The 16,066-nt window shown below is 30.1% G+C and overlaps 1 protein-coding gene across 1 annotated transcript in view; it reads right to left on the reverse strand.

The window, feature by feature from the left end:
• Nucleotides 1–545: 545 nt before the first annotated feature.
• Nucleotides 546–16,066, reverse strand: part of Vps4 (vacuolar protein sorting 4) — a 49,634-nt gene continuing 34,113 nt past the window's right edge. The window contains exons 6-9 of the mRNA XM_075373355.1: nucleotides 13,477–13,744; nucleotides 12,339–12,552; nucleotides 6,870–7,098; nucleotides 546–1,067 (exon numbers count right to left, since the gene is read on the reverse strand). Of these exons, the coding sequence (XP_075229470.1) occupies nucleotides 966–1,067; nucleotides 6,870–7,098; nucleotides 12,339–12,552; nucleotides 13,477–13,744 (813 nt within the window). The 3' untranslated portion in view covers nucleotides 546–965. The remainder of the gene's footprint in view (nucleotides 1,068–6,869; nucleotides 7,099–12,338; nucleotides 12,553–13,476; nucleotides 13,745–16,066) is intronic.

Consider the following 16,066-nt stretch of genomic DNA (forward strand, 5'->3'; position numbering starts at 1 on the left):
TGTTTTTATTATAATAAAAACAAATTTCTTCTAAAAAGAACTAATCAACCGACACGGTTAACAGTAGATGTTTTGATTCTAGGTAAAATGATACACTACATTACTTCCTTCTAAAGTAATAGTTTCATAAAACTTGGAAGAAGGAAGCAGTATTTTCAAAATAAATTAATAGTAGTTTGAAATAAGAATGAAATGATCAATAATTAATAAAAGAAGCAACATTAAATAAATTAATTTCCACCGATCATGAAAGGGTACACAATGCTTTATGCAGTTTTTCTTGGAATAAGAAACCGATTGTTGGTCATAAGTGATTTGTAACACTCAATGATATTTCAGATTAAGAAAAAGTTACATACATACAACATTAAGAATAACAGACATTTCATAAAGCACATTAGTAAACTGATGAGTAAAAACTGCAATGTTTAAAGCAAAAGAAGAAAAGAAAAGAAAATGACAAACAAGATTATCTTAATTTAAACAGTTAAAAAATCTGTACATTGAGGATTATATAAAGAAACAAAAATAAAATAAGCATTAAATCATATGAATTAAACTACAAATATATATTATCATTAATATAAATACAATCGAATAAACTCAATTAATTAATTATAGCAATATTGAATACATAACATAATAATAATAACAATAAAATACTAATAACTAATAAACAATGTACATTTTACAGTACACAGCGCTTCATTCACCTCTTACTTAAAACACTTCTCTTTCCCTCTCTCTTAGTTTTATTCACAAACTATTCATTAATTTTATATGTATACATATATATACACACACATATATATATATATATAAAATTAGTAAGACAGTAACTTGGAAAAAATGGATTACTTTGCTTTTTTAACTTAATTCAATATGCAATACATTTTTTATTAATATTTTTTTTTTTTTATAAATATAGTACATAAATATTAGCGTTTCACAAGCTAAAACTAAAATCAACCTTCTTGCCCAAAATCTTCTTTGAATTTTTCCAATTTTTTCATATCTTCGTCATTTACAGTAGGCTTTGATGTTGCTAATGATCGCAACATATCATTCTTCAATTTGAAAAAAGAAAAAACAAGATTAATAGTCATTAAATATGAAATATTATAATTAACACATTCACTGCTAAACAATTTTTAATAATTTTACCCCTTCACAATGAAAGTTTTTTTTCTTCAAACAATCATTTATATATATTTAAAAAAAAATAAAAAAAACTTACTATTAAGTACAAAAATATGAACCTCTTATGCTTGCCACATATGTATTGTCCTTCCCCAGAAGTTCCTTTTTGAAAAAAAAAATATGTAAGATAATTATCTCTAATACTTTTGTCCTATGGACGAATAGTAAATAGTATAGAAATGTCTCAAAAACTGGATATTTTGTACACCTTCGTTTAAAAGAAATATTTAAAAGTGATTGCAGTTAATTAAAGAGAAATTTCAGTTATCCAAAATATTTTTGCTTTTTAGCAAGTATTATTTTATTCTATAAAATGTAACAATATTTTTCATTAATCACAACTTTAACTGAACACAAATTTCTTTTATTACTACTTTTTTTGAATATTATTCTATAACTGAAGAACTGAATGAGCTGATTACTGTTTCCTAAAAATAATAATAAAATTTAGGCCACAAAGGTCATCACAATAATTTTACATTCATACAGCCCTCCCAATAAAAATAAGTAAAAAATTACTTTTGCAGGCCATTTGAAACTCATATTTCATCAAGAAATTCAATAACAATAATACCAAAAACAATATTTTCTTGACATAAAACAGAAATGTTTTTTTATTAAAGTACTAATTAATCCGAATAAAATAAACAAGTAAATTACGTTACGTGATAAAAAAATAACCCTCCTTCCTACAATAAACAAAGCCAGCATAAAATTATCAATACACCAAAGTAAGGAAATCCAAGTTGTAACAATGATTTGTTTGTTACAATATTTATTTTGTTATGAGGAGGAGAGTTCTAAAATGTAAAAATATGAGGAAAATGGATCCAATATAAATAAATATTGCATAAAGTAAATAAAAATTAATAGTTTTAAAAAACAATGAAGAAAAACATTATTCTCATATGAGCAATATTAGCTTTCATCATTAAAATTAAAAAAAAATCAGCCTTACTGTAATAAATTCTTGTCTTTCTGAATGACATGCAATAACAGCAGAATAATTCATGAATTGCCCTAAGCCTTCACAGTTGAAAATACGAGAAACAATTAAGATTAAAGAACTGCAGTTACACCAAATAAGAAGAGTAAATGTCCATCTCATCAATGATGTGCCCAATAAATTGTGTTAACAATGCATCATAGGAATCAAACGTAAATTACATTCACACAGGTATTTATGTAAATATGCTAGTGGCATGTTAAAGAATTATTTGTAATTTTAATAGTAATTAAAAATCCTACCTAAACTAATAAGGTACGCTATTATCTTACCTTATGTAAGAATGTATATCTTAAAAATAAACCATTAAGAGAAAATAAATTAATATATTTTTATAATAGGCACATGTATTTGAGAAACAAAATTACTTATATTTCTGAAGTATCTTTAAGTTAAAACTGGGAGGACATCCTGAACCCTAAAGGGGATGATCCTGGGACACCACCTCCTTCCCCTCTGTTCATAACCCTGATGGGCTTTACTGAAAGTCGTCTTTTCGACCCTCTAAATTTGATAACACAACACAGTCATCAGTTTGGGCTGTCAGGGATATGACTGATGCAAATGCCTTGGCAGAAATTTCCAACAGTGTATTTAAAGAACCTACTATTCCTTCGTATGGCCTCTTCCAACTATGATCACTTACCATAACTTACAACCCTCAACTATCAAATTAATCGATTCATGGAAACATGATTCCTGCACCTTCCTGTAATACGAAAGTTTCACACAAAAATTCTTCCTATATCTAACTAATTGTTGATTGCAACAACAATTTTGTCCTACAATTCAATTTACTCAAAATCCTATTGATTTATTTAAAAATCAAGAAAAAGATTCAGAAATTTAATAAGCCTCTACCCTATCTCTCTGCTTTGGTCAGCTTTCAGGAGTGAGGTCAATATAAACTCCCACACCGCAGCTCCCATCACAGGGTTCTCCACTCATCTTTCTCATTCTAACAGTGAGTATCTAATCTAACCAGGGCTCGATGCCAAAACACCTATCTTGGTGAAGTAAGCCCCTACTCACCAAGGTGGCAATTCTATCTATGAGGGTTGCCTGAAAAGTTTTGAGCCTAACATAGAAACAGGTTTTTTCTGTCATATATAGTTTTATTTACAACAAAGTCTCCTTTCAAGTCGATACACTTTTTCCAGCGATGCTCTAACCCTTCCAAATAGTAGCTGGCATCTCTGTAAAACAGACGTTTACATATGTGATAACCTCCTTGTCCAATGAATATCTCTTTCCTCTAAGCGAAACATTAAGGTTAGGAAAAAGAAAAAGTTGCTTTGAGCTTGAGATGACCAGATCTGGTGAATACGGTAAGTGGTCAACCAATTCAAGTGCAATTCATGAATTTTAGCCATGGTGACCATCTAAGTGTGAGCAGGCGCATTATCCTGATGGAAAAGCACTTCTTCTCCTTCAAATGTAGTTGTTTTTTTTGCAATTTCTGCCGTTGGCTTGTCAAGTAATGACGCGTAATACTGTCCCGTTATTGTTTTACCTTTTTGAAGATAATTGATAAACAAAATTCTGTTAGTATCCCAAAAAACAATCGCCATCACCTTCTCAGCCGATGGAACTGTTTGACTTTTTCAAAGCAGGTTCATCCTTTGCAGTCCACTGTTTTGACTGTTGTTTTGTCTCAAGAGTGTAGTGGTGGATCCATGTTTCATTTTCAGTTATTAATTGACACAAAAAATCTGACTCGTTTTGCTTAAACTGCTCCAGCAGAGCCTTGGAAATGTTCATTCGAATGCGTTTTGCTTCAAAGCGAGCAAACGCAGCACCAATGTGCGGATAGCTTACTCATATCCAATTCTTCAATTACTATATGACAAACACATTCTTTCTATATACCCATTGCCTCTACTATCTCTAATCTTAATTTGTTGATCGTCCAGTACCATTTGGTGAACTTTTTTAATATCGATGGTGGTTGCACTTTTTGGCTGTCCTGAACTTTCATCATCAACCAAGTTCGTACAACCATATTCAAATTTTCAGCTGCCCATGTTTTCATGGTGGTGAGTGATGGGACAGAGTCCCTGTAAACAGCGCCCAACTCTGTTTTAATTTGCATAGGCATATTGGCTTTCCAATGCAAGTGTTTAATCATGGCACGATATTCAACTTTTTCCATTTTCACAAAAACACTCACATTGACTTACTTAAATGATTATCAAACAACCGAGAAGTAGGAAAACTGATTTTCCTACTTCTGAGATGTCATCTCAAAGAAAAATGTCTCGATGCTGAAATAACTATATAACACATTCAAATATTTTATATAGTTACTGTAGTAATTATATAGCTATTCCACAAATCTGCGGAATAGGGTGGATGTTCTAGCACTTCATAGTGAAAATCCTTCAAGGTTAGAAGGTTATAGACATACTGTGTACAATCACGCTACTGCAGAAAAAAATTTATCTAAACTTTCAGGATTAAACAGGATTACAACAAGTTTGCCAATAATCAGTGCAGAGTGGAATTAATAATTCAATTAGCCAGACAGGATGATATCAGGTAAGTGATCCAATTAATGAATCTTTATTTCAGATTGCTCAGTCTTTTAAGAGAGCAATATCATTAATTTTGCTTTTTTATGGTCTATGCAATATCATTATATGATAATATTGTACTCTATGTAAATATGATACCGATTGAGCTCCATGGACAATAGTTACAGGTAATATCAACAATACAAAGAAAAACTATTTATGATCTTAACATTTAGAAGAGGGAACAAGAAAATGACTATGGTGGGTCAAGTTACAAAAGTGGTCTGAAAAGTTCTTGGCCTGATAGTGTAAATAAGAATTCATGTTTTCAAGAAATTTTTATTTTTTAACATAATCTCATTTTAATATTAATATATTTCGTCCAGCGTTGTTCCAGTACCATTATCCCATCTCTGTAAGTGCTGCAAAGTACCCGTCTATAGCCACAATTGATTCTTGATTGGATGAAAAATGCTGACCAGCGAGGAAAACTTTGAGTTTTAGGAAAAGATGCAAATCCAATGGAGTCAATTCTGGGGAACACTGCGGATTTTCTAGCACTTCATAGTGCAAATCCCTCAATTTTTCCATCGCCAAGACACTTTTGAGGGCAGGTGCACTGTTCTGATGGAAGATGATTTTTTCTTCTGCAAGCCAGGTCTGCTTTCAAAAACTTGTTTTTCATGCAAAAGCTTTTTTGCGTCCAGTTTCAATAGAAGGTTAGAATAGTATTCCCCAGTTATTGTTTTACTTTTTTCAAGATAGTTGATTTACAGAATTCCTTTCACATCCCAAAAAACCAATGCCATGACCTTTCCCACTGATGGCACCATCTTCGCCTTCTTTAAATATGAAGAACCGGCTTGCATCCATGACATGGATTGTTGTTTTTGTAATGATGAATTCCAGTTTCATCCACTGTCACATATCGATGCAGAAAATCACTTTTGTTTTTCATAAAACACACCAAGCACTGTTCAGAAAGTGTCAAACAAACGCATTTTTGATCTGCTAGGAACACAAGCACTCATCTTGCGCAAAGCTTTTATCATGCAGTTCTTCATGGAAAATGTAACAGACGCATTCTTTTGAAATCCCTACTGTCTTAGCAATTTCACACACCTTCTTATGCCAATCTTCCAAAATCATATCATGCAAGGTTTAAAGATGTTCATCTTTAAACTTTATACCAATACCTTATACAAATCAATGAACTGATTGGTATCGTGCACTTTTTTGATGATTTCCAGATGGTTGCGCTTTCAGGACATCCTTCATATGGATCATCTTGGACGCTTTCACAGCCACGTTTAAATTTGGCCACCATTTTCTTCACGGTGGAAATTGAAGGAAAAGAGTCACCAAACACGTTTATGATCTTTGAATGAATTTCAGTCAGTCAGCATCACACCTTTTACAAAGAATTTTATCACTGCATGATACTTGATTTCTCTATTTCCAACATATGCACCACAACTGATTCAGATGGCTGCCTGCAGCCAAATGATGGATAGAATGACTTGCAATTTCACATGGCATCTTCAAACAGTTGTACCAGCATGCAGGAAAAAAAATCACTTGACTAATGTTATGTTCTATGGACGCTGAGCTTTGCAGACCACTCTCGTACACATCTTGCCAAGTACCACCCCAAATATTTTAATTTAATTTGACATTAAATGATAAAAATATTTTATACTGTACTTTTAAGTTATTATGACTGATTTTCAATTTCAACACCCTAGATTTTCTGAAATATCAACAACAAAAAAATATTAATTTTAGGAAAGGTATTAAAAGTGAATTTTTATTAAAATACAATGAGATTAAAAACCCATTAACAGTTAATACTGGGATCTGCTATGCTAATTGTAATACAAGATTAAGGCTGAATATGCTCTAAGGAACTAAAAGTGCCACAAAACTGTATCACTATATTGTATTAGTACTTTATTATTATAAGTAATTAATAAAAAAATGAATATGATTCTAAAATATTTTTAAAATTTATGCACATATTTATAAAACAATGAATTAACATTATGGTTAAATCCCTCTTAACACTATGATAAATGTTACACGAGAAGTACAACATATATACATAAATTACTAAGAACATTGGTATTTATGGAAATACTTTATAAACTTACAAGAGTAACAGAAGGCTCATATAATTTATCACCAGGAACATCCATCCATGTCATTTCAATTGCTCCTGGACAACCTGGAGAGCATGGTGTTAATAAATCATCAACAATTATATTTGGATCTGTCCTAGAAGGCCCACTAACTCTTCTAAAATGAGTTGCTGTCTGAACTTTCCTAACTGGCTGCATTAATGCATCTCTTACAACAATACTAATATCAGCTCCAGAGTACCTGTCAATAGATTAACATAAAAAATAACACAGGTCAGAAAAAAAAATTGGAACCGAGATAAAAGTAGATGAATTAGAATGCATTTTTTATGCTGAATCTTAAAATTAAATCAGTTTTTCTTCACACCCTCAAGAGTTTTAGTTATGACCCTTTAAAATATCGAGAAACTTCTTAATAAAATACAAAAATAACAATAATTACCCTTAAAATTCCTACCTTTATTTTGCAGAAATTTACATTTATCTTAACTTCTTTTTTCTTGTTTTCCTTTTGAGATCGTGGTCTTCTCTTCTTATCATCCAGCAAAAAGCGACTATGAAGACCAAGAAGTAGCCCTATCACTTTCTGGTCAGCAATGATTCGCCATGAGTGTTCCATCATATTTAACAGCTTTTAAAATTTTTGACATTCTTTCATGTTTCTTTCATAACTACAGCATGTGCTACCAGTATAGAAGAAAACTTATTCAAGTTATGCAACGACACTGCCTTTAAGTTTTTTTTTTTGACGAGTCTATAAATAAACACCAATCATGAATAACATACTTAATGTCCAGTTCAGATACTAGCCTCCCACACTATGATAAATGCGTGGGAGGAATATCTATGATAAATCATGGCATGAACTAATTAAACCATTTCTTCTAAAGTATTTCAGTAAATTTTTGTTTCGACTATGTACTGAAATTTTAGTATCCTTGTTAAATAAATTCAATTCCGTTAAGACGTGAACCTAGGAGTTCTGCATGTTTGACAAATACAAGTCATGAATTAGGTCGCTCAGTTCTGCTTGTATGATGAAGTAAGGTTCAGTATTTGATTCTTCTGGGATGTGGGATGTAATTAATATCTACTGAAATTGAGAATTCATTGGTTGAGCCTTCTGGGGAATCAGAATTTCTTTCCAAGAAGTTGGAGCAATTTGAATCTGTAAATCAATACGATGAAGTACTGGTCTCATTGCTGAATGAACATTTGGATATTCAATACTGCTTTTATTGTTTAAATTGTTTGAACCAGTAACATTTGTCAAGCAAAAACATCAGTTATCATAATGGTTAGTAGGCCTCTTGCCAAATCATAGGAACACCAAAAGACACGTGCTCTTTTTTCCTTTTAACCACCGGCTTAATTTAATGTAGCACTTGATGCATTCTACATGTGGTGCCCAGTATTTATCTTGGTCTCCCTAGGGACAGTCAAAATAATGTTTGTAAGCAGTTTTCAGCAGATTCAATACTGGTTTTCATTGAATTTTCATGGTGAATTCTTCACAAGCGTAACAAAAAATATTTTGAGAATTTTTACAAGCCTGATTTTTATTCATTGTAAAATTCAAAATGTTTTAATGAATGAAAGTAAACTGAAATATTACAGAAAGACTTACTTAATTCTAAAAATAATTAAGTTTTGAAACAATCTTTATAACATGAGTATAATAAAGCCAATAACACAACTAAAAACGCAATACAAGAACTAACTCACTGAAGATAATTTCATCACGTTGAATTACTCACTACTTGACTCACTAACATGTCTGTATATGTGTCTGGCTTGACATGAAATGACATCATTCAACTGTTATGTATCAAATATAGGTCTACAGCATGCGTCACAATATAGATGTGATTTGTTCCACATATGATGGAACAAATAAATTTAAGGGGTTGTAACTTAAGAATATTATGTGATGGGTTGTTTCAGAATACATATTCAGCATATAAAAGATAAAGGATAACTACTCCCTTTTCAGTTCCAATTTTATGTTTTATATCTACCAAAGATATTCTTATTTTTGTCATAATTTCTCATCTTAACTCTGATTGTTAATAAACTAATATATATACATTGATCAACAATCTGAATTAAAATGAGAAATTATGACAAAAAAAAATATGTTTGGTTTGGTAGGTATAACTTTTTATTAATTTTAATACAATACAAATAAAGAGTTATGATAAATGGTTATTAAGAAAAATTACAGAACAGAAAAACATTCACTCAAAAACCAATTACCAAAATTTTACTTAAAATCTAAAATTAGAAGTCTAATTTGACAGACAAACAATCAGTAGTAGATACTGAGGAAATATATATAAAAAATGTTGGCAAAGGGTTGTGTAATTTTCCACGCTTCCCTTGACAGATTATTTTTTCAAATATTCCATAGGATTTTTAAATATTAATGACTATTATTATTAACATCTATCAAAGCAATTATACTATACAAAATGGAAATCTATTTTGGTTAAAAAGTTTTGATGAATTTAGTAAACTACTTCGATTTCTATAGGTTGTTTCAAAAAGTCCATATATGACACGAGGGATTTGATTACAGCAATATTTAACTCGCATTAAAATCAATATCCCATTATATATGATCCTTCACAATGAAACATTTTACTTAAATCTAAATTCATTTAATGATATTAGAAGGAAAATAATAAAATGTGAAACTGGATACTACCTTATTCACTTGTCAGTAGGGCCTAAAACTTAATAAGATTATAATTTCATGGACAGAAAACCTTGGCCTAATTTTGTGCTTAATGGTAAGCCAGTTTAGAAATTCTAAACAAATCCAAAAAGCAATTTTGGGTAAGGCCATTCCTGCTGGTCAGATCGGAGCCAAAATTTAACCAAGGATTCTTTTCATTCTGTACTCCATAAGATTGCAGCTTCTATCTAATGTAATAATTTACACAGTTAATTGGTGACTGCTCAGTCTGAAGGCTTATTGCAGATAAATAAATTCTACTTAAAATACACATTGTCCTAAATAAGAACAACTATCAGTGGTTCTGAATGACATACTTCAATTTTCTAAATGTTTCACAGTATACCTTTGCTTCGATTATTTTTCCTGTCTCCATAAAACAATGAAAAAAATACTTTTCAGAATCCAGGAAACTTGCACAGGTTCTACACTAACACAAAGGTCTGCTTGATTTTTTTTAATCAAATGGACAGTTATTTTACTTTGTACTAAAATAAGAAACCCACATTTCATCACCAATCATGATGTCAGAAAAGTTTTTTACCATTTCCCAAGTTGTGGTCAAAAAACAAAATACTTTGATATTTAGGACCTATCTTGCACACAGTTTAATCCTTGAAGCTTAATTTTTAAGCAGAAATTCTGTAAAATGTCAGGAAATGGTGTGTGAACAAAATCAGTGATTATGAAGAATCGGTTTTCTGAAACGACACGCATTTGCTTATTCAACAAAACCATCTGTTTGGGCATCAGCAAATAAAACTCCTTGCTGCATCGTGAAAATTTATATGGACTTAATTCACTATGCTTTTCTGCATTAACATTGTTACACTCATTATTGTAGATTAATACATTTCATATAATTTATGGTGAATTAGTAAACAGTAAGACCTTTTATATGAAGGAACAAAATCAAAGATCGGACTTAACAAGTTGTGGACTACTGACAACTTTAAATGAAAAACTGTCATTTTATTTGAATCATAGTATTCTTTTGAAAAAAAATATGAACTGTTATTTAATCTTTAAATTAGTAATAATACATCAGCATCCACCACAAATGATAATTTACTTCAATTTTATTCAACTATTTTTATTTGACATGCGGTTGGGGAAACTACACTCAGCATTAACTTAATGATATTAAGTTTATATCAGACTAATTTAGTTTTTTACTAATAAATTTATTACTTATTTTGTCCTTATCAATAATAAGAGTACTGTTAAACTGGTAGTCTTATGCACAGCAAGCAAGGGCTAATCCTGTGTGGCACCTTGACATATATTTATGAAATTAAGGCTTTTTTTTGAGGGAGAAAAATGTTTGCATGTTATCATTGCCCAGAATAAAAATATAAGAGAAAAAAACAACTAAAACCTTACAATTAATATCACAGCTAAAATATCATTAAAAAAAAATTATTACTCTTAAATAACTTGCAAAGTACAAAATAGCAATTCAAATTAAATACAAAATTAATTTAATAGCAATTAAACTATAAATATCAAGTACACTTCCAGTTACTATAAACTTAATAACTAACAGAAAATAATATTAAATTGACAGTACGACAACAATAAAAAAAATCAACAATTCACTTAATGCAAGAATTTTTTTATATTATGAAATTTTGAATATTTTATAAAAAGTATTACCTTATAATTTGTAAGAGAATAATGTCACTTTCACTCCTGTTCACAAAGAACTCACCTAACAGCTACTAGTTTTTAAACACTGACCAAAGTGGAATACTTGTGACGCACTCTTCACTCACTCATTGCCACACACTCACTCTGAATGTTCTCGCATATTTGATTGTATTTGTCGCAAACTGTATTCCAGTGTGTTTATCACACACTGAGCTGAACTGGAAACTTTGCTCGTCCCCGGCAGTATTTACATCTCTGTGTCTAGGGCCTGGCCTGCAGTACCAGTACCCAACCTGTCCTTTTAATTGGTCAAGTGCAATAATTTCTACGCTTTTCTATAAATCCTTTTCTAAAAAGAATTCCTTTTGTCTTTTTTTTATTCTTCTTCATTTGTTTTCACTCTTTCTTCCTAGAAGCCTCTCTATCCATTACAATAGTATTATTTTTTCACTTAAAACAAGCGCCTTACTGATATACGCCTTGAAAATATAAAACACATCAAATAACATTTCCAGATTTTTTTTTAGCACATATTTTATCATAAAGAAATACGGTACTGAATATTAGAAACTGTGTAGAACGTTAAGCATAACTTTTTTTTCTGGGCGAAAAATGCTTCCGTGTTATTGCCTGGATACTATATATTTGTTGTAATAAACATATATCACATTTTACATCTCATCTAAAATTAAAAAAATTTCCAACTGCTATATGGCAATTGGCAAGACTAGCTGAAATACAATATAGTAATTTAATTATCTGAGTATCCCCCTAAAAAATTGTAAAACATAAGATAAAAACATTTCATTATCCCCTAGATTAGTTTGCATGTTAGCCCCTACTTTAAACTTGCGATGCAATGCCACAAAATAATAGATACAACCACAAGGATGAGGTGTATTGTAAGTCGGCAGTCATAGCGAGCACAAACTGGGCATCTGTTTGAGTTATCAGATATCCATGAAAAAGTCTTCTGGATGAAGAATGGAGATGCTAACATTCTTTCATAGAGGTTAGCACAGCAAGCAAGAAACAGAATTATAATTTAAAAAAATAAATATTTTCTTTTACATAAAAGATATGTTTTTACATACCCTTCTGTTTTGCTGGCAAGTATTTTAAAATCAGTTTCTTTCAGTTCATGAAATGTATTACCAAGGTGTAGCTTAAACATTTCCAATCTTGCATGCTCTTCTGGCAATGGAATGTATATTCTTTTTTCAAACCTTCTTCGGATGGCAGCATCTAGGACCCAAGGAATATTTGTAGCACCTAATACAAGGATTCCATCGTTGTCATTTCCAACACCTAAAGAATCCAATAAAATAATATAAAAACAATAATATATAGTTTATCATTAAGTTAACTGTGAAATTTGTACAAATTACTTAATCCTTACCCACAAATTCTTCATTAATGGGATGAATTGAATGCATGCTACTTTTATAACATTCCAACATCAATACATTGCATTGTACAATATTTACTGGTAAAAAATTCTTTTATAACAAATATAATAATTATTATAAAATATTACTATTATATCTCATATGATTTACTAACAGCCAATTCTTCAAGTGCATGAACATATGTAGCATTCTCTATTTTATTCACACATATGATTTGCTGAAAAGTTTTTACATTAAGATACTGATTAGATATTTTAAAAGAAACTTTTTTGGTTTTGGACAAAATGTTGACTAGTTGAATAGAATATATACAAATATGTGCACACATGTTTGTATATGTGTAGATATACATATGTATGAGTATAAAAAATATATAAAAAATGCACACATCTGATAATAGTAACTTCTTCTTAAATATGTCACTAAGTATGAAGAATGAGGTTTCAAGCTGAATTTTTAAAAGTATTTATAATATTTTAATTATTTTACTGAAATTAATATTTTTAAGTCAAATTATTGCTTTGTACTGTTAAATTATATTTTTAATTCTATTAATATTAACCTAACAATGAATATTGAGATAAAACATATCTTACTTTAATTTTATTATGAAAGTACTTTCGCAGGATCCAACATCCTCAGTCATGATTGAATTATTTAATTAAAATGCATATTAAAAATACTAAGATAAACCAAACACATGTACGATTATGTATTAAATAATTCAATCATGACAGAGTTATGGTTTGGAACAGAAAGTGCTTAAATTTGACTAAGATAACTATATGATATTATAATGAAAACAATTCATGTTGAGCAATACCTTGCATCTGAACAAGAAACTCTGTCTTAATCCTACGAGCAGATTCAGATTCATTATCTGACCTCGAAGAACAAAGCGAATCAACTTCATCAATAAATATAATACTCGGCTTTTGTTGCCTTGCCATCTCAAATAATGTCTTTACTAATCTTTCTGATTCACCCAGCCATTTTGAAACCAAATCTGATGAAGAGACGGAAAAAAATGTTGAGTTATTAGCTTCAGTAGCAACAGCTTTAGCTAAATAGGATTTACCAGTACCAGGAGGCTGAAAAATTTTTTATTAAATATAAATTATAAGATGATTACTGTATTTAATAATAAAAAAAATTATTATATTTAATCTTATTACTATAGAATAATACAAGGTAGTCTGAATTACAACAATCATTCATAGTAAAATAAAACTTTCACATTACATCTAAAATCCATATAATAAAGACTAATTATTAAGCTACCTCAGTACAATCAAATTACTGCAGCTGTTTAAATAGTCATTGAAATCTTGAAAAAAATTAAGCCAAAGAATCTGATGAATAAAGACTAAAGAACTGATTGATAAACATATTAAAATCGCACGATTGAAGCTAAATATGACTCATTTACAAACACAAAAATCAAGAAGGATTTAGGAATTATAAAAGAATGGAAAGTTGGGTTCTTACATGATGAGCAAGGAAATATTATAATCGTAAGGAAGACACTGGAAGAAGTACATTATTAGTTTATTTTTTAATGAGATATGGTTCCAGCATTAGGAATGGCACCACAAGGACCTAAATAAAACTGAATGTGTCATTAAATATAAAAAAAATACATACATACAAAATACTTCATAAATTATATTATTCATAAATGAAAAGTAACTAAAGCAACCTAGAAAAGTATAAAATAACTTGGTTCATCCAGATAGTCTGGATGAATGATTATCTGAAATGGTTATATGATTGTCTGAAATAGTTTTTAATGTACATATTAATAATAAATCAAACTATTTATTCTACAACCTTGAATAAAATAAAATAAACAAAACAATTTTGTTTTGAATAAAATAAATCTAAACAGGGAATATATATATTCTATAATACAGCCAATATGTCACTCACATTACTTAGAACAAGAGCTCAATATACTATTGTAATGTAAGAAGTAATCCTTACACAAACACACCTACTCAACTGATATATAGTTTTCATTTAGTGAAGAGTAAATGTGAAAATCTAAATTCTCTAATTAAAAAAAATAAATTAAAATCATTGTGTATCAGGTCTGTTCAGAAAATAACCGAAAATTTTTAATTATGTGCCAGTGGAGGTAGTTACTGTTGAGTCAAACTATCTATGGACATGGTCGCGTCGTTACTAGCCTAACTGAAAACATCCTGCTCATTTCTATCGGCTGACTCTGGCAGTACAGCTAATGTGAACTGCTAAACTAACATTCATCAAAATTAAACAATTTAATAATACATTTCATTAATATGCAATTTAAAAATAATTACTATGTGTTCGTTAATTAATGTATTTAGTTTGAATTTATAATATTAAAATCAAAATATGATCTTAAAATACAGTACTTTATTTATAGCATACACTACACATATTATTTTAATCCCAATTTATCCAATAAAATGTGAAATTATTAAATAAGATATGAAAAATCTTGTAGATGTTTACCAGTTTGTGCAGCTCAGGCACTCGCATTGCATTGGTGAAAGGAATGTTGTGTTTCATGAGCCAATCTTTCATATCTTGTTTTCTGGTCTTTGAGTTTGGGTCTTTATCGATTTCAACATTAAGGTAAGGAGTGTTGTCTATTACTAAAATACTCCTTGGTTCCAAATTTGGCAGCAATTTTTCTTTTATCAATTTCATTAACATATCACTGTTTACATTATTGTGATAGAACCCAGTTTGATTTGTCACTTTCACATGGTCAAAGCATTTGGGATGAAACCTTTTTCACTGCCAGCATGAATAATTGTTAATCTGTACCCTTTAGAGATTGGATGTCAGACCACAATTTATTTTTAAGGTGACTGCTAATAATGTACAATTATTATATAATTAAAACGTCTGGCATTTCAATTAATAGTTTTCTGTTATTTTCAGTCCTTCTCCATTTGAAGCCAAGATTCTGTAGAATATATTTCAAACTGCTTTTCTGTCTTTGAAAGTTAATAGTCTCTCATAGCTCTTGTAATAGAATTTTCACTGTATGAAGGCAATGTTTTTGCAAGTAAAAATTATACGCTGCTTGTCTTACTATACATTTAACGAAGTCGTCCAGTCTTGTGATATGACTTTTAGAAGTTGGTCATTTGCCTGGCGTTGAAAAATGTTTTGTTTCGTTGTCATCACTACCTGTTATTTTTTTAAGTTCACTATTAATTGATGTCACCACATGTTGCAGTTCTTCCTCAAGCTTTTAATAAAGGAATTGTTACTGCCTTGTTATATGCTTCTTCCTCCATAAATTGTAATGTAAACATTAGAAATAATTTCTCTGCCTTGACTATGAATGATGCATCCTTTCAATTTCGATTGAACGCCATTGTCCACTTTTAAATTTTTGTGCAAACACAAACTTT

Source organism: Lycorma delicatula, chromosome 8 (genome assembly GCF_047948215.1).
Source record: "Lycorma delicatula isolate Av1 chromosome 8, ASM4794821v1, whole genome shotgun sequence".
In the NCBI taxonomy this organism is placed as follows: domain Eukaryota; kingdom Metazoa; phylum Arthropoda; class Insecta; order Hemiptera; family Fulgoridae; genus Lycorma; species Lycorma delicatula.